The sequence below is a fragment of the Baudoinia panamericana genome, assembly GCF_000338955.1.
Source record: "Baudoinia panamericana UAMH 10762 unplaced genomic scaffold BAUCOscaffold_1, whole genome shotgun sequence".
NCBI lineage: Eukaryota > Fungi > Ascomycota > Dothideomycetes > Mycosphaerellales > Teratosphaeriaceae > Baudoinia > Baudoinia panamericana.
Genome location: NW_006911257.1, coordinates 1656815 through 1676784, shown reverse-complemented (window position 1 = coordinate 1676784; position 19970 = coordinate 1656815). Strand labels below are relative to the sequence as shown.

Genomic DNA, 19970 nt, shown 5'->3' with positions numbered 1-19970 from the left:
ATTGGCGCCCCGAGTGACTGATCGAATGATGGAGTTCCAACAGTGCTGCCTCATGGTCAACAACAAAGGAAGACTGGCATCGATGAATAAGGCGGACATGAATAATCGTAGGAGTGAGAAACATGGTAAACATGTTTTGTACAAACCGTCAAGCCCAACCCCACTCAAGCAGCGTTTCCAGGGAAAAAGACATGCCAAGCGCAGATCTCCCGGCGTGTTTCATGCAATGGCTCACACGTGGATGATGATGGGGAACTCCGCGCTGCTTGCATGCACGGCGTTCAGAGTAAGGAGCAGCAAGGGCAGGGAGCTACTCTTTCTCGATGGTTGGTTTCTGTCGTAACCAGCGAAAGCGGTACAATAATCCAAGGGATTAAGGCTCGCCGGCGCCGCTGTCAAACGGTGTCGCCAGTAAGCGGCACCCGTTGTGACTCGTGAAGCAGGTCGAGTCTCCCATCCGGAGCTTGCCATCGTCCAGCCCATCAGGCCATCGGTCGTGTGCCGTCCTCAGCTTCGTTTCACGCCGCACGAGCTGTTCTCTCAATACGGTACCCAGGCGTAAACACGAGATAGCCGAGTGATGGCGCTTCGAAATGCACGTCACCTTGCAGCAGATACCATGTGCCGTGGGTGGAACAGGATGGCTTTGCCGCTAATTTCGGCAAGCTAAGCGTGAAACATCGTGGCTTTGCAATGCCTCGGGAGGCGCAGCTACTACCGCGTGCGTATGTACCATTCATGTTCTCTTTGTTCACGAGCTCGAACACCTTCATGTTTGGATTGCGTGTACACCCGGACAGTTGAATGATGCCTTCGGAGGCTAGGGGACGTTGTGTCGACTTGAGTTTTTGGTAAGCGACACTCGCCCAGACCTCATCATCTCGCTTCGTGGAAGGCTAGCGGCGCACTGCATCTGGAGACAGCGACACAGCGTCGAACCCCACGACTTGGCGAGCGTGAAGCAAACGATTTTCGTCCAGACCACGTGCTTCTGAGCTACATACTGCCACGCTGATCCGTGTTCCCGAAACACGGACATGGGAAGATGGCGACGCCATGCGATATTAGCCTAAGCGAGTCTTAACACTATGGTTCGAATGCACACTGCTGCCACCCAGTGTCGATTGGACGCCATTTCGAAAGGACAGTCTCAGCCATCGGCCAATGATAGTCTTAGCATTCGATGCTGGTTGAAGCACACTGCTCTGCGTCGCATACTCGTGACTGTCGAGCTGACTGACTATGTCCATTACTTTATGTTCTACTAGGGTCAGTCTGAGGGCAATCGCCGGTGCAACGGTCCACGCTTAGTTTGAGTCAGACGATAGCCGCACGATAGTGCTCTGCGTCTTCCTGCTAAATGTCCAGGCAGCGCTACGGCTACAGAGCAGGAGCTAGGCGCTTTGTGTCAAAGCTGTGCGTTGAGTAATACGAAATATGCTCAAGGACAGGGTATTTGTATTTGGTACCTATTCATCAAGCTGCTGTCTATATAGCACGGGTCAAGAGTGGCTACAAGCTTGCGTCTGCATATTATGACTGACATGGGCAATGAGAGGCACTTTCATATCGTACAGCATTGCCCAGGTCTTGCTCCTCTGTCAACCTCGCAACCGCCTCGTCCGTGGTGATGACACAGTCAACACCCATCAAAGCTCTTGCACTCATCAACGCTCGCTCGTGAGCTTCCTCGTCTTCGGTTCCGCAAGCATCGCTAATCAGCCACGTTTCGTAGTCCTTCGTAAAGGCGCGGATAGCCGTAGTGTGACAACAGTACTCGGTCATGACTCCAGTTACCACAAGTCTCCTTACATGCGAAGCATGTAAGAGATGATCTAGCTCACCAGTGCCGAAAGCGTCATAGGATGTCTTCGCAACTACTGGAGCATCCTTGACCATCTTCCAAATGTCTGGGCTCAGTTCCCAGGCTCGCGAGCCAACCATGATGGGAGGCGTCTGGTCTCTGAGCAGTTTAAGGACGAGTTGGTTCTTGATCGGAGGCTGAAGCTGCTCCGGGGTATGCCCGTGCTGGGTGAGAATTACAGGCCACGAACAGGAATCAAACAGACGATGTAATTTCTGGATTTTGGGCAGCGGCGCATCCATCATGCCAACGAACGCATTCTGCATGTCGATGATCAGCAGAGCAGTCGCCATCTCACCATCATCCAGTATCTTTGCGCGAATGCATCATCTATAGCGAGGCCTGGTCAATCGCGAGTGCATATGTGGAGCACGCTTCAAGTGAGGAGTCGCTGAACTCTATAACTTGCAACCCGGCCCGATGAGACTACGTGCCCACCACAAACAGCCCACTTTAGTGTGGCGGACTGTGGCAGGAGTCCGACTAGCTGTGTCACCGTTGAAGTTGACCGTGCGCAGTCATCACAGTCCAAATACCGCAGTATAGTCTGCGAAATGAAATGGGGTAGGGAAATGAGCGTGGGAGGTTGGGGGAGGTAGGAGGGTAGCTACCTACCCACGGCACCCATGAGCTGGCCTGTGACGGAATGAAAACCACCCATTTTCTCGCGGAGAACCCTGCTTCAGCCTCTGAGATGGAGGCGCACGTCCATTCCATGTTGTGAAACCTCACCTCTATAGCTACTCTCTTGATTTGGGTTCATGGCTGGGCGCGTTTTGTTCGACTTGCGTCCTCAGTGAATCTAGCTTCAATATCCTACGGAGTGGTACCGTCTCTATTAATGACACGAAAGGCTCTACACTCGCCGCGCCGCTTTCCCTCTGATTACGAGGCAACCTGCCTCATTGGCGTCGCTAGGCCGCTTCCCCAGCACATTCACGGTCCTCACGGCCTCAAAACGGCCACTTCCAATCCGTAAACTCTTGCGGATCTAGCCCAGTCTCATATGCATAGTTCATACTTCGGATCCGCTCCTCTAAGAGCTTCTCCCTCGGTCCAGCACCTCGGTTACCCAATAAGCCCTTCAAGTTGTCAATGGCTAACATAGCGAGACTGAAGCGATCGGCCTCGTTGCGGATTGCGAGCTCGAGAGGAGTGTCGATGTTGCCCTTCTCCTTGTAGCCACGCACGTGCATCAAGTGCTGGCCGATGCGCTTGTATGTCATGCGGTGCACGAGCCAAGGGTATGAGTGGAAGTTGAACACAACAGGCTTGTTGTCGGTAAAGATGGCGGCGTATTCGGCCTCGGTCAAGCCGTGCGGGTGGTAGCCATTTGGCATAAGCTTGAAGAGGTCCACAACGTTGACGAAGCGGATCTTGAGGTCTGGAAGGTATTGCCTGAGCAGGGCGGTGGCTGCGAGAGCTTCTTGAGTGACAACATCGCCACAGGAAGCCATCACCAGGTCTGGCTCCTGGCCGTTGTCGTTCGATGCCCATTCCCAGATACCGAGACCTTTTGTGCAATGAGCGACGGCATCTTCCATGTTCAGGTACTGCAGGTGTAGCTGCTTGTCGGCAACAATCACGTTAACGTAGTTCGTGCTGCGGAAGCAGTGGTCCATGACGCTGAGCAGGCAATTGCCGTCTGGTGGTAGGTAAATGCGGACAACCTCGGGTGACTTATTTGCAACGACGTCGAGGAAGCCAGGGTCTTGGTGAGTGAACCCATTGTGATCTACAGACCCAAGTCAGCTTATAGAAACCTCAAGTATCATCTTGAACACACCTTGCCGCCACACAGTAGATGTGAGAAGAATGTTTAGCGAGCTGACCTGCTGCCTCCAGCTCACCTCCAGGCACTTCTCGATCCACTTCGCGTGCTGGTTGACCATAGAATCAATAATGTGGATGAAGGGCTCATACGAGTTGAGCAAACCGTGTCTGCCGCTAAGAATGTAGCCTTCAAGCCAGCCTTCACAGGTGTGCTCGGACAGCATCTCCATGACCCTACCTTGTGGTGCAAGATTGCCACCGTCCTCGTCCTCAGGTAAGTAGCCGTTCATCCAGACTTTCTTGCTCTCCTTGTAGATTGCAGAGAGCTTATTCGACTCCGTCTCATCCGGACCCATTACACGGAAGTTGGTCGGATTCTTCTTCATGACGTCTGTGAGATACTCTGCAAAATTACTCATGGACGGCGCCATCGTTGAGCCGGGCTTGTCGACCTTGATGGACCAGCCTTGGAACTTCTCAAGCTTCAGCGGCAAACGGATGAGGCCACCGTTAGTAATGGGATTTGCTGACATCCGCTTGTTTCCCTCTGGTGCCAGCGCCCGCAGTTCTGGAATAAGCTTGCCTTCCTTTGTGAAGAGCTTGTCAGGCTCATAGCCGCGCATCCAGTGCTCAAGCGTCTTAAGTTGTTCCTCGTCGGTCAAGACTTTCGTCAGCGGAACCTGATGGGCACGCCAGAAACCCTCTAGAAACTGGCCTTCCACTTTACGAGGCGCAGTCCAGCCTTTCGGTGATCGCAAGATGATCATGGGCCAGGCAGGTCTGAACGCCTTACCGCTGTCGCGAGCCTCTTTCTGGTAGCCTAGAATCTCTTGCACGCATTTCTCCACGGTCGCGGCCATGGCTTGGTGCATTTCGTCCAGCTTGTGACCTGCCACGATGTACGGCTTCCACCCGTAGCCTTCCATGAGCTTCACAAGCTCTTCTTCGGAGATACGCGCCAAGACGGTGGGGTTATTGATCTTGTAGCCATTCAGATGTAGCACAGGCAGTACTGCGCCGTCGGTGATGGGGTTGAGAAACTTATTGCTATGCCAGCTTGTCGCCAACGGGCCGGTCTCTGACTCGCCGTCACCGACAATCGTCAGAGCAATGGTCTTCGGATGATCGAAGACGGCTCCAAAAGCATGGGACAGCGAGTAGCCAAGCTCACCGCCCTCGTGTATAGAGCCAGGGGTCTCCGGTGTCATGTGGCTTCCAATCCCGCCGGGGAAGGAGAACTGCTTGAAAAACCGCTGCAGACCCTCCACATCCTCACTCTTGTTGGGATACGTCTCGCTGTAGACGCCTTCGAGGTAGAAGTTGGAGATGAGGCCAGGCGCGCCATGGCCTGGACCGGAGATGACAAAGGCATCAAGGTCGTACTTCTTGATCATACGGTTGAAGTGGATGTAGCTGCACGGCCATTAGCCCTTATCGTGATTGACACGCGAGCTTGCTCACGTGAAGCTCTGCCCAGCATCGCTGCCCCAGTGACCGAGCAAGCGCGGTTTGATGTGCTCCTTCTTCAGCGGCTCGCGCAGTAATGGATTGTCTTTCAGATACAGCATGCCCAGGCACAGGTATAGCGTGGCGTTCATGTATCGAGTAAGCTTGTCAACCTCTTCATCGCTGAGTGGCTTATCGGTGACGGTCGAGCGCGTACTGCTGTAGACCGACCACTTGTCCTGCTCTTCCGTCAGAGTATGCAGCGCCTTGTCCGACGCCATTGTGGACGTGATAGAGCTTGTCAGCGGCCCGGATGGTGTATGGACAGAAGACGGCAAATTGGTTGACGTTCGCCAGTAGATGATAGAAGAGACTTTACCGTGACAACCTACACCATCTGAGCGTTCATAGTGGTAACTTATACGTCACTAACCGCGAGCTCTTACGAGTTGCACAGGAACAAGAATTAGCTCCATGCCTGCATGTGCATGAGTTGCTCCGGCTGGTTGCGGAACGTAGCTTTTGATGTCATTGGTTAAAGTCAATCATTCCATTCGCTCAATATGCATTCACCGCGGGACGGGCGCAATCGCGAGCGTGGTATCGACGACGGCAGTCGCATCGGACTACTCTACCCGGACGAGCATACTCTACAACAACTCGTCAGCGACACGTTGTAGGCGAATATTTGCTGACTCAGCGCCGGACCTCGGCACCGGTTCGGAGCACGCCGACGATATACCGCAAGGAACTACTGCTTGAGACTGGCCTTGGTCCTTCGGGTGAAGAAGGAATCAAGAGGAGCGCTGATGTTCCCCAAGTACGGCTTGTCGTATTCTCACCATCACCCGCCGGTTACCAGAAACAATTCGTAACATCACGTGGGCTTCTGTTACACTCCAGAACAATCGCGTGCAAAAGTGAGCGTCGAGCTCACTTGTTCTGACCGCGTCTTTGGAGGACCGATCCCGCCGCAACCCAGCAACAAACGGGAGAATCCTTGACGTGGTTAGCATTGAGATTCCCGTGCTGAGAAAGACGGCGCCCTGTCTCGATGCAATGCATGCGTCCGGCGATTGTCCTTGCAATCTGCTTCACCTCTACAGCGTTCTATTCACGCGTTCGGAAAGCTGTAGCAAGCGTGCTCTCCAGTATCTCCACCTTCATAGCTTAAAGTCCCGAGATTGATAGCGGGCTTGACCCAGGAATGAAGGTCTTTCGTGACTGTCCTACCCACTTGTCTCGGCTCGCGACTTGCAGTACACAACAGTAACGTACGAATACTGATTTCAATGTCTTCCAGGTCGATCGTTCTCTAGATCTTGCGGCTCAGCGGGTCGGTTAGCCGACAAGGCAGAGTCGAGGCAGCTCGTCCACGGGCAGTATTATCGTCGATATGTCCATTACACTTGTTATATGTTAAGTTGATATGCTGTTGAACGTTGTGAAAACCCATGTGTCTTCCCTAGAAAGTCGATTGGCTCGCGAAATCTCTATCCTGTATAGTTACCATAAAGCAGCAGCCATTCCACGATATGCCGAGCTCTACGCCGATGGTATCGAGTGTACCCACAGATGTCAAGACACCTCACCTTGCTCCTATGCAAGCAGTTTTGACATCCGAGTCAGTAATACTCTCAAGACATCTCAATATACACCCGAGCTTGACGTAGTCTCGTGCGAATGGCGAACGTCTTTGGGGCTCTCAACCGCTTCATTGCCCGCCTGGATGCGGAACCGCAAAGCCATCAACAATCCGGCGGACGGGCAGGATGGGGCTTCCAGGTGCTTCGCAACAGCGACCTCAACCTTGATCTAGAACCCTGGTTCGACTTCATCATTGGCATCAACGGCCGCAGTATTGACAATGCCGATCCGAACCTCTTCATGACCGAGCTACGCAACTGCGCGGGCGCCACAATCAGCCTAGGGGTCTTCGGCGCGAAAGGGCAGCAAGTCCGCGAGATATACCTTTCCGTGCCCACCGAAAGTAGCTTGGGCCTCAGTCTTCAGTGGAGTCCTCTATCCATCACGGATGAGGTGTGGCACATCCTTGACGTGATACCTAACTCCCCCGCAGACGTCGCAGGGTTGCTGCCCTACAGCGACTACGTTCTTGGCTCACCAGATGGAAATCTCAAGGGAGGCGAGGCGGGTCTCGGTGCCTTGGTAGAGCATTTCATGGAACGTCCACTGAGATTGTGGGTCTATAACAACGAGTACGATGTGACGCGGATGGTCACAATCACGCCGTCTCGAAGCTGGGGCGGTGAAGGGTCGCTGGGATGTGTGCTGGGCTATGGGGCGCTTCACCGGATCCCAGCGCCACTGACAGAGCCTTCGCAAGCTCCAGGAGAGACACTCTTCGAAGCACACGGTCAGCATTTCGAGCCTGAGGATGCGGATCAAGAGACTCAATTCAATGGCGAGCCCGGTGCCACAGACTTCCTTGTGCCCGCGGAAATGTCCATCTCGAGTCCACCGGTAGCGAGTGCGGCATCTTTGGCAGCCACAGCTCCACCACCGGGTAAGGCGAAGAAAGCGCGAGCGCATCATGCCGTCGCTCCCGCGGCTGGGTTAGACGACTACTTTGCGGAAGGGGAGCAGAAGTCACGCGCGGCTGACAATGCACCCTCGACGAACGCAAGCGGTGGACTTCCACCTCCCCCGAGGGCTGGCGGACCGCCTAAAGCTGCGTCTCCGACGCCTGAAAGTTAGCCGGTAAAGGCTGGAGGAAAGTGTGTACGATAGATTGCACGACGGCCATTGCAAACTCTCCCGGATCCGGCGGCCGCTGCTCACACGTACAACAAACGCGTGATCAATGCGAGCAACAGATAGTCTTGCATTGATCGAACGAGTGTAACTTGACGCCGGTAGTCCCGGCCCAAGTTCAGTACAGTGAACCCAAACAATTCAATGACTGGGCTCATACCTCCAACCGCCCTCCCTTACAACACGCTCCCGCAGCTCCATATCCCTGCGCTTTTCCGCACTCGTAACCGCATCCCCACTCTCAATCCATGCCGCGCTACTGCCTCTATCTCGGAACTTCTTGAGCCGGTCCTGGTTCTTGCCACCCTTAAAAACCTCCTCCATCTTCAACTCGGCGATCGGCCCGAAAACGGTCTCCGGATCCACCAGCTGTTGCTGCGTCAACAGCTCGCGCAATGCAGGCGACGCGACCCATGAAGGTGCGCGGAAGCCGCCCGACGCATCGTCTTCGCTGTCCTCTTCCTCAGAGTCGGTGAGAATCTCCGGAAGCTGGATGCTGTCGCCGTTCGGATACATGGGCGATGACTTGGCGGACTTTTGGGCTTGTGCGGGGCGTGCAGGTGTCTTGAACTTGGAGGCTGCGGCGCCGGGGACGAGGTTTTCGTAACCAGGATGTGTCTGCTGGTACGCTGCATACTGCGCCGTGGGCGGATTGGCGTTCTCTGCGAACGGAATACGGGCGTTCGACATCTGCACGGTTTGGCTGGGGTGGCTAGGAGCCGGCTTTCCAGCGTGCTGTAGTTGGTGTTGAGCGGTGACGGTGGACTTGAACATGTTGTTCGTATGATGTGTAGCAGCTGGTGGGGCGTGAGCGTAGCCATGTGGAAACTTGTGCGCCGTGCTCTCCTAGGAACTATGTCAATATCACTGTGTCACTGATTCTGCCGGTCTTTGCAGCTTACCTTCTGCAACACAGAAGGCCGCTTTGGCGGCGCCATGACTGAATGCCGTGGAGCATCCTGCTCCTGCTCCTCGTCCGTCCGTCTCCGCTTCGCCCCATCCTGCTGAAAGCTCGCCGGACCTCGCTGCAATCCAGGCCGTTGCGGCGGTGCAGCATGCTGTGGTTCCTCATCCTCCTGTAACACGCGTTTGGCTGGTTTGGCTGGATTCATTTGGAGCGCTGGCTTCGCAAAGGACAGGTCTGCCATCGTGCTCTTTGCAAGTTGCCTCAGCGTTCCGCCAACGTCACCTCTCGGGTGAGCAGCCGTCTGCTGAGCTCGTTCCCGCTTGATCGCCTCAGCCAGCTCATGAGCCGCCTTGGCCTTTTGCGCTTCCTCCTGCACGCGCTGCTGTTCGAGTCGTTGCTGCTCTCGTCTCCTAGCTTCAGCAGCTTGTTGCTCGGCTTTCCGCTGTGCAGCCAACTTCGCTTCATGGATGCGTGCCTGTTCCGCTGCTCGCTTCTCCTCCTCGATACGGCGCTCTTCCTCCGCTTTCGCAGCGCGCTTACGCTCCAGCTCACGCTTCTGCTCAAGCTTCTTCGCCGCGGCTCGCTCATCTGCTTCCTTCTTCCTGGCTGCTGCCTCCAACACTTTCAGCCGTGCATTATTCGGCGCGGTCGAGCTCCGCACGCTGCCCTGTGCAGAGGCCGTCCGTAAGCCAGTCTTCGGCGGAGGTGGCGGCGCCATTGCCGTTCCCTCATGCTGAGACTTTGACAGGGCTCCCGGCGCACCTTGACCCAGTCGTTGAGATTGCGAAGCTACACGAATAGAGACGGGCGCGGGCTTCGCATTCGGCTCTGCTCGTGTTGGTCGCATGAGTCGGCCGGGAGCTCGAAGCTTCCCAGCGGGTAACATACTCTTTGGTGGAGGTGGCGGCGGCATGTCACCTTGGTCGCTCTGCGCAGAAACAGGGCGCTCAGCGTGCTCTGTCTCCTGCTCCACCCGAGCAGCTTCGGCCTCTTCAGCCTGTCGTCTCTCATCCTGTTGCTTGGCGGCCTTCTGTCGTTCCTTTTCCCTCGCCTTCTCAAGCTCATCAGCAGCCTTCTGCTGAGCCTTGACTTCCTTTTCACGCTTCTTATCGCTTTCGTTCGAGCTTCTTGTCTTTCGACTTGGGCTGGCGGAGACAACAGACACCGGCCTTACGGGACTTGGTGGAAGCTGCTGCTCTGAGTAGAGAGCGCCAGGCATATTGAACACAGCCTTGGTTCTCGATTCGCCAGACATGCCTCGTTGCGGAGAGCGGACAACAGACGGCGAATTGTGTGCTTCAAGCTTTGCCGCAGCACTGGCGCTAGCTGAAGAGGCGAAGATGCTCTTTGCGGACTTTAACGCTGACCAGAGCTTGTTCTTTGAGGCGCTAAGCGGACCATCATGCTGCTTCTTAGCCATGGGTGACCCAAAAGGAGTGGTTGAGAATACAGCGCCAACGGCGTTGGCCAAGCTGGGGTTCGTGACAGATTGCGACTTCTGGTGGCCTATCGGCATGGCTGGCCTGGTGGATGACAGAATGTTCGTGCTGGAGATGGATTTCTGGTGCAAGCTTGGCCTCGCTGGCGAGCCTTCTCGTTGAGGAAACGTCTGAGCAGCGTTAATCACTGGCGCGACATGCTCGTTTCTGGATGACTTCGCTGGCACAATCCAGTCATCATCGTCATTATCGGCGTCGACCATGTGGACGTCTTGCTCCAAATTGCCCAAGTTAGCAGCGCCTTCACGCTGCGCAGGTTCTGCCGACGCGTTTGGCAGCTTCGGGTACGTAGCTTGGCCAGAAACAGTACTCTGCGCCATACTCTTGGAAGTACGCGGCTCCTTCATCTTGCCAAGCATGGTTATGCGCTCGTGCAGTAGCTGCGTTGAGGTTTTGCTGTACGCCTTGCTCTCCTCAGGCTTCTCTGCAGTGTAGACGTCATCCTCTGCTTCGGGTTCTACTTGTCGTGCGCCGAAAGAGTGCGCAAGAACGCTGTTGCGTATGGTATCGACCTGGCTGTTCCTTGCACCGAAACTATGCTTTGCATTTAGCGGCTCACGCGCTGGCAGAGCAGAGAACGTGAAGCTGCTCTTCCGCTGGAGCAGTTTCTCGGGCGTGGATACACCGTCAGATGGCGACATCGGCGTATCGTCCGCGACGTCTTCTGCAACCATCACGGCCTCGATTGAGGTTCCTGCCAGCACAGCTGTCGTAGCCACTCCGGCATTCACGTCAAGGGCTGCTTCCTCGCTGAAGGTGGCATCATCCTCCAACACTTGCACCTCTCGCAGCGCCTCCTTAGACGCGTGACGGCTCTCTTGGTCTTCTTTTGCTGACGTGAAGGACTCATCACTAGTCTGTCCTCCTTCTGCAGTATCCTGCCTTATGGGTACGGGACGAGGCTGATCGTCGCGCAAAGGAACCTTCTCTCCTTCCGCTTCCTGACTTGACGTGGTGGCGGTCTCCGTTTTCGCGTCTCCCTCCATTTCATCCTCTGTCATGCCGTGGTACCCTGAGTCGGTATTGCCGGGCTTGCCCACACGTTGTGGACTCTTACTCCGGCTCATAGGGCGCTGCGGGGCGGCATCTTCTGCGTCTTCCGCAATCGCGAACTGTGCTACGTTCTCAAGGAAAGCATTCGGCCTTTGCGCAGATAGTGGTGCCACCTCTGTACCCGGCCCAAAGATATCCGTAAGCGGTCGTCTAGGCACCAAAGCATCTCGTTTGCGCGCCGTTCGTGGTGTCCTGCCGCGTAGCTTGCCGGGCGTCTTGAAGATGTCGGCGAAATTACTACACAACATCAGCGTCAGCACCACAACCAGCATACGTAGAAGGAGCGGACGCCGCATACACGCTGCCATTGCTGAAGACTTCAGCCATGTGCTCGTTCAGCCACTCGAGCTCATTCCTCACACTGAAGCTGAACTCCTCTACATCCTGCTCGATAAACTGCGCCGCTTGCTCGCGCTCATCTGCTATCCATTGCCAAGATCCCACCGGCGCCGCTCTGGTCTTCGTTGATGCCATAACTGCTGGCGATGCTTAAGACTCTATCCAAATGTGCGTTCCAACGCGCCCAATACTGTGTCAATGAATCGTTGCTGCCATGGATGGCTATCGACGCTGCTGTCGCGCTTGTCGGATTGTTTTGATGTGGAGAAGCTCCCGCGAAGCCAAAGCTGAAAGCTCGGACTTCAACAGCCAAGCCGGTCAAAACGCGCTAGAGCTCCAAGACACGTGACGGCTTAGTGCACCAGTCTTTGACATGGCGGAGACTTCAGATATTATGATTTGTCTTGCGTGTGTAGGAATCAGTCACCGAAGCCTTCAAAGCCATCATCGCCCTCCGCCGCGGTCTGCGCTCTCACTCGCGAAATCAGCTCATTCAACTCCATCTCCTCCACCTTCTCCGACGCTGACATCTTCCCCACCCTCTCAGCCTTCCGCCGGACTTCCTTCCTCTCTCTCCTCGCTTCCTTGATGGCCTTCACTTCCTTTTGTCCGCTCCACGCCTTCTCTTTCCTCCGCCTCGCTTCAGCCGCTGCACCACCAAGCTTACTCGACACAGGCGGCCGCTCTCCACGTGCCTGAGCAGCAAGCACTTCCTGACGGCGCGTCTCACGTACTTTGTCCGCGTACGCCACCGTGTCCAGATCAAAGCCTTCCGTAACATTGAGGCCAAAGGTCCTGTCGGCGACCGCTTGCTGAAAGTGCCGTTTCAGCTCTGGCATCTTCGGCCAGCGAAGCAGGCCCCAGGCGCGGCCTAGCTCAGCCCAGTCGACTTGCTTCAGGTTGAAGATATTGACCGGCAGTGTTTTCGTGTAAGCTTGCACCCAGCTAACGAAAGCTTTCTGTGACCGGTCGTGTAGCTCGCGCTTCTGCTTAATGATATCACGGATCGCCTGGGCGGTTCCGAGCGTTGGCTCTTCGGAGAGCGCTAAGGGTACCGCGAAAGGTTCGAGCTTCATGCCTTGCAGGTCGAGGTATTTGACGTAATCTTCTTCGCTCCCTTCATTTAAGAAGGTGATGGCGAGTCCACGTTTCCCCGCTCGTCCAGACCGACCACACCGGTGTATGAAGTCCTTCGGTTGGCTTGGTGGGTCAAGTTGTGCCACCAGATCAATATCAGGAATATCAATGCCACGTGCCAGCACGTCAGTAGTCAGCAAGACAGCCGGAGAGGGGCAGTCTTGGAAGCGTCGCACGTTCTTCGCTCTTATGGGCGCTTTGTAGTCGCCATGAACGGGAAACACCGCCATATCCAACAAGCTCGGCAGTATGTCTTTCCAGTAGTCCACACCCGCCCTGGTCGAAACATAGGCAATGCACTTCTCGGCTTTTGTCTCCTGCAGAATCCGTTTCAACACCGGAAGCTTTTCCGTGGGCTTGACGACAACGTAGCAAAGCCGCAGACTCTCAGGCGTCCGCTTATCCAGCGCCCCTGACTTACTGCGCACTTTGGCGCTGATCTTGAACGGATAGCGCATTCCCACCCTTACAAGTTCGTTGACAGCTTCAGAAACGGATGCGCTGAACAAGCCTGTCCGTCTCTCCTTAGGCACAAGCTGCAGTATTGTTTGTAGGTCTGACTGGAAGTTTGGATCAAGAAGACGGTCTGCCTCATCTAATACCAGAAGGTCGAAATAGTGTCTCTTCAGTATGACCCTCGAAGATTGTAGGACCTCGACCAACCGTTTGGGGGTTGCAATCAGCACATTGGGGTTCAAGGCGGAGTAGGTTGAGAGGTCTTCTGCTAATTTCGTACGGCCACCGATGAGAAGTTGTGGTATCACATAAGGACCTGGAGGCACTTCCCGCTGCGAGGACGATGTCTCATCACCATCTTCCTGCTCAGCAGACGGTCGCAACACAGCTGAAGACGGGGGATGGAAGTCTAGGAGGCCACGAAGTACGTCATGAATTTGCGTTGCTAGTTCCTTGGTTGGCGCAACAACTATGCTGCGTACATAGCCCTTCTTGTTCGGTTCCTCTGCGCTCAATATTCGGGAGACGATTGGGATGAGGAAACTAAGCGTTTTGCCACTTCCTGTAACTGCCTAGACTAACTGTTAGTTCGCTATGCGAAAGATCATTGCGTGAGCATAAGTTTGAGCATACCTCTACCACGAGGTCCTTGTTGCCCAACAAAAGCGGTATTGCCATGGCTTGCACAGGCGTCGTCCGTTGAAAGCTCATGCTATGTGTGTAGTCGAGAATCCAATCGGCGAGCGATGGCGTGAGCGCTTCGAACGATTTCGGCCTCTTGGGTTCAAGATCTTGCGCCATGATTTCCGTGTCCTGCTCAACAAGGCAGAGTCTCCCTCTCTTGCAAAGAGTGATTCGTCCGTAACAAGGTCTACCTAGAGAGCTCTGCTCAAGAATATCGCCTGTACTATTTCCTGCCTAAGGCACCAATAAGTGACTTTAGGCGATGGGCTCTATATCGTGATATAGTGGAGACAAACACTATTCCACCACAAAGCTTACTACTGTCTTGCAGCAAAAACAGAATGTTCAAAGAAGTGAATGGGCGTAGCACGGTTGCCACCTGTGAAATTAACAGAGCAGAGCACGACTAGAAGCACGGTCACGTGGCGATGACCTGCCAAGACTCAATCAAAAACCCGCTTTGCTGATCACTGCATATCACTATTAGTACCTTTCCTTACCTGACGTTCTTTCCATCATAACCGTCGCATACTCCCTGTTCGACTCATGGTGCATGTGAAGAACTACAGATCACGCGGTCACACTGTGCCGTACGCCAACTATGTAGTGAGAATACCGGCAGATGGGCACGCTTGAGCTCGGGCGGCGTTTCGCCTACGCGCCAGGCTATGTTTCACTTTACCGACCAAGTCTCCTTCTGCACGCTTCAAAGACTTCTACAAGACCACCATCCAGGCCTCCACGCGCGACAGTCTTCGCACCCCGTATGGTGGACCAACCCTGGCGACATTCCAGCGACCGGCAGCGCCACAACATCCTAGCATGATATTGGCACGATGCACGCTCATTGGGAACCCCGTCTACGCCCGCATCTGCATTCACCCACAGCCAAGCGGTCTGGTGAATGTGGTGGCATGGTGACTAGCGATTGTGTCATGACAGTGTTACAAAGCCTTTGTTTCACAGCATGCATGCCACCTTTCGTACTCCCCCTACATATATCTTTCTGAATCCCCTTGCTGCAGAGTAACATTCAACCTCTCACTCTTCCATTCCTTTGCAGCTTCTGGCAAGCTCAAGTAACCTACGGTCATTTCCAACAGCATTTCCAGCATAACAACGATCCAGGAAGATTCTCGCAGGTCGAGACATTAGATCTTCCCACGTCAATATTTCTAAGCAACAGTTCACGATCGAAGACAATCATGTCTTTCTACAAATCATCCGTCTTCGCTCTAGCTCTGGCAGCTGCGATGCCACTCTTCGTCAAGGCCCACATCATCATTGTCAGCCCCGAGCCATTTACCTCGCCAGCGGTTACGACCTCCCCACTTGCGAATCTCGCACCTGGATCACCGGGAAGCAACTTCCCTTGCCAGCTTGCCGCCGGCGGATCCTACAAGGTTGGAAGTCGAACGCAGGTCGCTGTCGGACAAGAAATGCCTCTCGCTTTTTCCGGCTCTGCAAGCCACGGTGGCGGTACATGCCAGCTCGCAGTCACGACCGATAAGGAGCCCAGCGTCAGCACCCAATGGAAGACGTTCCAGATCTACGAGGGCGGCTGCCCGATCGCGGGCGACTCCTCCAGTGGCGGCACATCCAATCTTACCTACCAGCTCCCGCAAGGTATGATCAATGGCGATCTCACTTTCGCCTGGGTCTGGATGAACAGGATCGGAAATCGCGAGACGTATATGAATTGCGCGCCTATTACGGTCACGGGTGGCTCCAGCGACAGCAGCGTTTACGACAGCTTACCCAATGCATACATTATTAATCTCCCTACGTCCGATTGCAGCTCTGTCGAAATGAGCGATCTGGTAATTCCAAATCCTGGAAGCGCTGTGGTCTCCAAGGACGGTGGCGCAAGTGCTAGCCTTGCTTCCGCCACAGGACCGTCGTGTGCGGCCTCAGCAGCTGCGATGACTGCAGGCGGCTCCGGAGGCTCAGACAAAGGTTCCGCAGCCGGGCCCTCGACTGCAACGGCAAGTGCATTTGCCACAGCCTCAGCCTCTGGATCTGCGTCTGGGTCTGCCTCCGCAGCATTTTCCTCTAGCGGCAACAACGGCGCCTACAGTCAAAGCAGCGTTTCATCTGCTGCGGCGACCTCAATAGTGTATACAAGCGGCAGTCAGGCCAGAAATTCGGTCTCTGCAAGCGCGCCCAGTCAGATGAGCTTCGTCACCCTTTCTTTGGCGAGCACCTCCACGACGGTCGCCACCTCAGTCCCTCCAACAGCAGCGGTCTCCTCAGCTGCCGCTGGTGGTGGCTCTAACACTGCCCAAGCACCCTCCGCCTTGGCGAGCGCAAGCTCAGGTAGCTCATCTGGTGGATCTTCTTCGGGCGCTGGAAGTTTGGTATGTAGCAGCGATGGTACGGAGTTCGGCTTGCCTAACCCGAACGGCGCGACTGTAATGCAGCCTGTCGCTCCAGGTACATCTTGCAAGGGTGGTCAGATCGTGAAGCGCACAGCTGGCGGGCACCCCCATGCCCGTCGGCACGCACGCAGGGCTACCTAATCTGAGGGAAAGGGTGCAGGGCATTCAGCACGCCCGGTTAAGAGATTTGGGTGCTGTGGGCTTGACAACGTTTGTAAAGCATAGCGATGGTATTTAGTGATGCATGGCGACAGCAAGCGGATAGCATTATGCTAGCACAAGGCGTGCGAATTAGGCAGATTGGAGAGTGAAAAGCGATCTGAGCCACAAATGGCTGCCTTGTACCCAACTTCGTGCAATGGTTAGCTAATTGCTTACACGGCCGGCCCTCGCCCGATCCACACTCTAAAGCTCCTGAACGGCCCTCGCCGATTGTCAGTGTTGTTGTACTGTCTTTGCGGACCTAGCTCAAGCTGGTTTGTGCAGAAGTACAACCATCCGTCCAAAACTGCGGCACTATCAGCATGCTGAATCATGGCATTGCGAACAAGCGTCTTGACAACGTAGTTATTCGCAGCAACGGGTCCTGAGCCGCCTGGCGGTACGCCGTTTACCGTCTGATTCACCTCGCTCTGTTGAGTGTCTACGTAGTAAATCGCATTTTGTTCGCTCGCCAGGATGTACACCCGCCCATGGTCGTCGGCAGTGAAGCCTGCTTGCTCGGATCCACATTGACCAGGATTCTGCACCGCAGCTAGCACCTGCGCATCAGACAGACTCGTGTTGATGATCGCACTTTGCGAGATGTAGTAAAAGCGTTGACTAGCAAGTACGCCCCAGTATACGTTCCCACTGGCGAGTGCGATACCGTCAGCTCCGGTCGTGAAGTAGGACTTCTTAGTTCCGTTCCAGCTATAGATGAGGTCTCCGTCATACGAGCCCACATAGCCTGGGTCAGCGCGCACGACGCTAGTATTGAAAAGGCGGCGGACAGCACTGCCGTCGTCCAGATTGATCGCTATGAGGGAGCTGTTCGTACTCTCGTCCGTAATGAAAGCATAACCCTTGGTACCAAGAGTGTTGTTGATCCGCACATCGTTGGCATTGGCCCCATACGCGAGTAGAGTCTGCGGGATTACGTACGTGCGGATGAGCTGGCTGGTCGTTTGATTGAACGACATGATCTTCGCGCCACCGTAGACCGCTTGGGCACCACTTTGGTTGGCTATGCTGGCCGGAATCCCACTGTCGACAATCCATAACTGCCCAATAGAGTCCAGGACGACGTTCTGTACGTTAAGGAAGCACGTCGAAGGATCTTGGCCCGAGGTACAGTTCTGAATCGCCGCTGACGGCCATGGTTTCTCATTGTTGAAGTCCGTGCATATCACGACGTTGTTCGGAGTCTGCCCATTGTTGCGAGGATACGTGAGGTAGACATTGACCGCATTGTCCACTGCAAGCCCAGTAGGTGCTTGTTGGCTGTCATGAACAGCTTCCAGAGATGACCCAACGACACCGAAGTCTTGCGGGTAAGCGCCGCGATTGTAGCCGGGCCCGAACGGTCGGAATCCGTTGATGGTATCGAAAAATTGTGCAGAGGCCAGGTTCGCAGTTGCGAGGAGTGCAACAAGAGTAACTCGAAGCACCATAATTGACTGGGGCTTATAGTGACCACGCGAGTTACAGAGCGTACCACTTCAACACATCAAGTGCACTTTGCTGTGCTTGCGAGTCGTCATCTGCCCGTGCCTGTACCGCGATGTCATTGTACATGTGTGTGCGGGGCAGCCCAAATTGTAAATCGCGGAGAAGGCTGGCACGTTCCTTGTTAACAGAGGTACTGTAGACATCTCACATTCAGACGCCTTCGACACAATGCCAGAGTCAACGTTCGTGAAAGGATTCCCTTGGTTCATATTCGGAACCCATAGGATGCACCCGGTGCTCCGCTATCAGGATCAGTCTGCCCAGCTTGCAGGTTCACCCTCATCTACCGCAGCGCGGAGCTTGCTGTAGGCCATGAATTAGCGGACGGGGGGATCAAACAATGGGTCCAGTGATTGCTTGCTACTCTGTGTCTTCGCCTCACATAGCCTGAAATAAACAATGTACGGCCGACTGCTCGACGTACTGAATTGCTCGGACCGCCTTCCACTCAGTCGCTGCTCGTCATCTTCTCCACGCCTTTCACGACGCCTTGCACGCCGGCGTGCAGATAGCTCCCTCTAGCCGCATCCACTGCATCAGCGAACAACTTCTTCATCCCTGTGGCATCGGTCATACAACTGCACATATTGAAACCCTGATCTGCATAAGTCCGTGCTTGCTCGCCTGAGCCGCAGTAAATAGCGCTCCACTTTCCGGCTGCTTTCGCAGCTTCCCGGATCTTGGTGATAGCTTCTTTCAGCTCGGGATCGTAGTCTGAGCCGAGGACGGGATGGCCGATGCTGTTGCCTAGGTCGTACGGTCCGACGAGCAGGACGTCTATGCCGGGCACAGCGGCAATCTCATGGACTACGCTGAGCGCCGACTGTGTCTCGATCTGCAAGATGACTAACGTGGCGTCGTTGGCCTGCTGAAAGTACTGCATTTGACTGAGCCCTTGATCGAACTTCTCCATGCTGAACGGACTGCCTAGTCCTCTCGTGCCACGCGGCGGAAACTTCGAGTAACTCGCAATGTTCTTGGCGTCTTCCACGGTTCGCACCAGAGGCACCATGATTGCGTGTGCGCCAGCGTCGAGGGCGCGCTTGATCATCCAATGCTGTCCCTCTGGAACTCGGACGACTGGACTGACACCACAAGCAGCAATGGCGGCAACAGACTCGTGCATGGCAGCATCGTCCAGGTTGCCATGCTCGGTGTCAACGCACACCCAGTCTATGTTAGGGGTGCGTGCAATAGTGCGAGCAAGATTCGAACCGGGAAGCATCTGAGGGAGCATAGACTTAGTAAAGTTGGCTCTACAAGTGCCATAATGGAAGTGTGCTGACCTGCCATCCACCGAATGCTGTCTTGCCGCTTTTCAAAGCTTGCAGCAGTCGATTGGCAGACTGCATCATGCCACTGGTCGAGGACATCATGGTACAGTGAGGGGATCGAAAGCACACGATTCGCCTGCGAATGTCCTTGAACAGTTATTTTAACGACGATGCATGGAACGATGCTCTTTAAAGCAACCCCACCCCACCATAGCTCGGTATGCCTGCAGAAGGTCAAGAGAGGCTGGCATCAATCTGCTTTCTCGACCTCATCCATGACAGACTGTACCTCGGTCTCGTTAATGCGATGCATGAGCTTCCGAGCTTGCGCTGTTGTCTCGAAGTCTTCATTGCCGCCAGCCTTTCTATCAAAGTGCACCTGGCCTTGTCAGTCGCAGACCAACAACAAGCGCGCCCGAACAACGCTCGTACCACTGGCACATCGAACTCGTACAAGTCCTTCCATCTTTTGTGACGCATCACATCCATCTCACGATACTCAAAATGGCGCTTGTCCCATACTTTCGAGAGCACTTCTTTGGCGTCCACGCACAGCGAACAGTTTGGCCGCGAGAACAGTGTAACTCGCAGCGCGTGCTGCCAAAGGCGTTCTGTAGCTCGCATTGACTAATGTCTCAATTGCATGGACTGTCCCCTACCAAAGTACATCCGGCT

At 54.8% G+C, this 19970-nt stretch overlaps 9 protein-coding genes across 9 annotated transcripts; 2 read left to right on the top strand and 7 right to left on the bottom strand.

The window, feature by feature from the left end:
- Positions 1-1153: 1153 nt before the first annotated feature.
- Positions 1154-2256, bottom strand: BAUCODRAFT_199193 (uncharacterized protein). The gene is made up of 2 exons (XM_007674143.1): positions 1673-2256; positions 1154-1606 (listed from the first exon to the last, which is right to left on the bottom strand). The coding sequence occupies exons 1-2, from the start codon at positions 2155-2157 to the stop codon at positions 1534-1536; spliced, it is 558 nt and encodes a 185-aa protein (XP_007672333.1). The 5' UTR covers positions 2158-2256; the 3' UTR covers positions 1154-1533.
- Positions 2257-2722: 466 nt separating this feature from the next.
- On the bottom strand, positions 2723-5716 carry BAUCODRAFT_29552 (uncharacterized protein). Its single transcript, XM_007674142.1, has 3 exons — positions 5099-5716; positions 3651-5050; positions 2723-3599 (listed from the first exon to the last, which is right to left on the bottom strand). The coding sequence occupies exons 1-3, from the start codon at positions 5362-5364 to the stop codon at positions 2818-2820; spliced, it is 2448 nt and encodes an 815-aa protein (XP_007672332.1). The 5' UTR covers positions 5365-5716; the 3' UTR covers positions 2723-2817.
- Positions 5717-6557: 841 nt separating this feature from the next.
- On the top strand, positions 6558-8020 carry BAUCODRAFT_199336 (uncharacterized protein). Its single transcript, XM_007674141.1, has one exon. The coding sequence runs from the start codon at positions 6767-6769 to the stop codon at positions 7799-7801; it is 1035 nt and encodes a 344-aa protein (XP_007672331.1). The 5' UTR covers positions 6558-6766; the 3' UTR covers positions 7802-8020.
- Positions 8000-11791, bottom strand: BAUCODRAFT_61455 (uncharacterized protein; the record flags this gene model as incomplete). The annotated part of the gene is made up of 3 exons (XM_007674140.1): positions 8000-8699; positions 8735-11554; positions 11616-11791. The coding sequence occupies 3 exons, from the start codon at positions 11789-11791 to the stop codon at positions 8000-8002; spliced, it is 3696 nt and encodes a 1231-aa protein (XP_007672330.1).
- A 284-nt stretch (positions 11792-12075) lies between these two features.
- Positions 12076-14050, bottom strand: BAUCODRAFT_60935 (uncharacterized protein; the record flags this gene model as incomplete). The annotated part of the gene is made up of 2 exons (XM_007674139.1): positions 12076-13821; positions 13883-14050. 2 exons carry the CDS (start codon positions 14048-14050, stop codon positions 12076-12078), a joined length of 1914 nt encoding a protein of 637 aa, XP_007672329.1.
- A 1088-nt stretch (positions 14051-15138) lies between these two features.
- BAUCODRAFT_52546 (uncharacterized protein) lies at positions 15139-15771 on the top strand (the record flags this gene model as incomplete). The annotated part of the gene is made up of 1 exon (XM_007674138.1): positions 15139-15771. A coding segment is annotated over one exon (633 nt), but the record flags the coding sequence as incomplete, so codon positions are not given.
- A 797-nt stretch (positions 15772-16568) lies between these two features.
- Positions 16569-18216, bottom strand: BAUCODRAFT_197038 (uncharacterized protein). Its single transcript, XM_007674137.1, has one exon. The coding sequence runs from the start codon at positions 17961-17963 to the stop codon at positions 16686-16688; it is 1278 nt and encodes a 425-aa protein (XP_007672327.1). The 5' UTR covers positions 17964-18216; the 3' UTR covers positions 16569-16685.
- BAUCODRAFT_198426 (uncharacterized protein) lies at positions 18188-19361 on the bottom strand. The gene is made up of 2 exons (XM_007674136.1): positions 18383-19361; positions 18188-18324 (listed from the first exon to the last, which is right to left on the bottom strand). The coding sequence occupies exon 1, from the start codon at positions 19256-19258 to the stop codon at positions 18470-18472; it is 789 nt and encodes a 262-aa protein (XP_007672326.1). The 5' UTR covers positions 19259-19361; the 3' UTR covers positions 18188-18324; positions 18383-18469.
- Positions 19362-19545: 184 nt separating this feature from the next.
- Positions 19546-19919, bottom strand: BAUCODRAFT_62285 (uncharacterized protein; the record flags this gene model as incomplete). The annotated part of the gene is made up of 2 exons (XM_007674135.1): positions 19546-19674; positions 19728-19919. The coding sequence occupies 2 exons, from the start codon at positions 19917-19919 to the stop codon at positions 19546-19548; spliced, it is 321 nt and encodes a 106-aa protein (XP_007672325.1).
- Positions 19920-19970: the final 51 nt, after the last annotated feature.

What these genes read in the sequence shown, in the direction of transcription:
- BAUCODRAFT_197038 (XM_007674137.1), bottom strand. Translation starts at nt 17,963, where the DNA reads ATGGTGCTTCGAGTTACTCTTGTTGCACTCCTCGCAACTGCGAACCTG.
- BAUCODRAFT_198426 (XM_007674136.1), bottom strand. Translation starts at nt 19,258, where the DNA reads ATGCTCCCTCAGATGCTTCCCGGTTCGAATCTTGCTCGCACTATTGCA.
- BAUCODRAFT_29552 (XM_007674142.1), bottom strand. Translation starts at nt 5,364, where the DNA reads ATGGCGTCGGACAAGGCGCTGCATACTCTGACGGAAGAGCAGGACAAG. An exon ending in GATGCTGGGCAGAGCTTCAC is followed by an intron (nt 5,051 to 5,098) that starts GTGAGCAAGCTC and finishes ATGGCCGTGCAG; the next exon opens with CTACATCCACTTCAACCGTA. An exon ending in ATCTACTGTGTGGCGGCAAG is followed by an intron (nt 3,600 to 3,650) that starts GTGTGTTCAAGA and finishes TTGGGTCTGTAG; the next exon opens with ATCACAATGGGTTCACTCAC.
- BAUCODRAFT_199336 (XM_007674141.1), top strand. Translation starts at nt 6,767, where the DNA reads ATGGCGAACGTCTTTGGGGCTCTCAACCGCTTCATTGCCCGCCTGGAT.
- BAUCODRAFT_199193 (XM_007674143.1), bottom strand. Translation starts at nt 2,157, where the DNA reads ATGGCGACTGCTCTGCTGATCATCGACATGCAGAATGCGTTCGTTGGC. An exon ending in GAGGAAGCTCACGAGCGAGC is followed by an intron (nt 1,607 to 1,672) that starts GTTGATGAGTGC and finishes GGCGGTTGCGAG; the next exon opens with GTTGACAGAGGAGCAAGACC.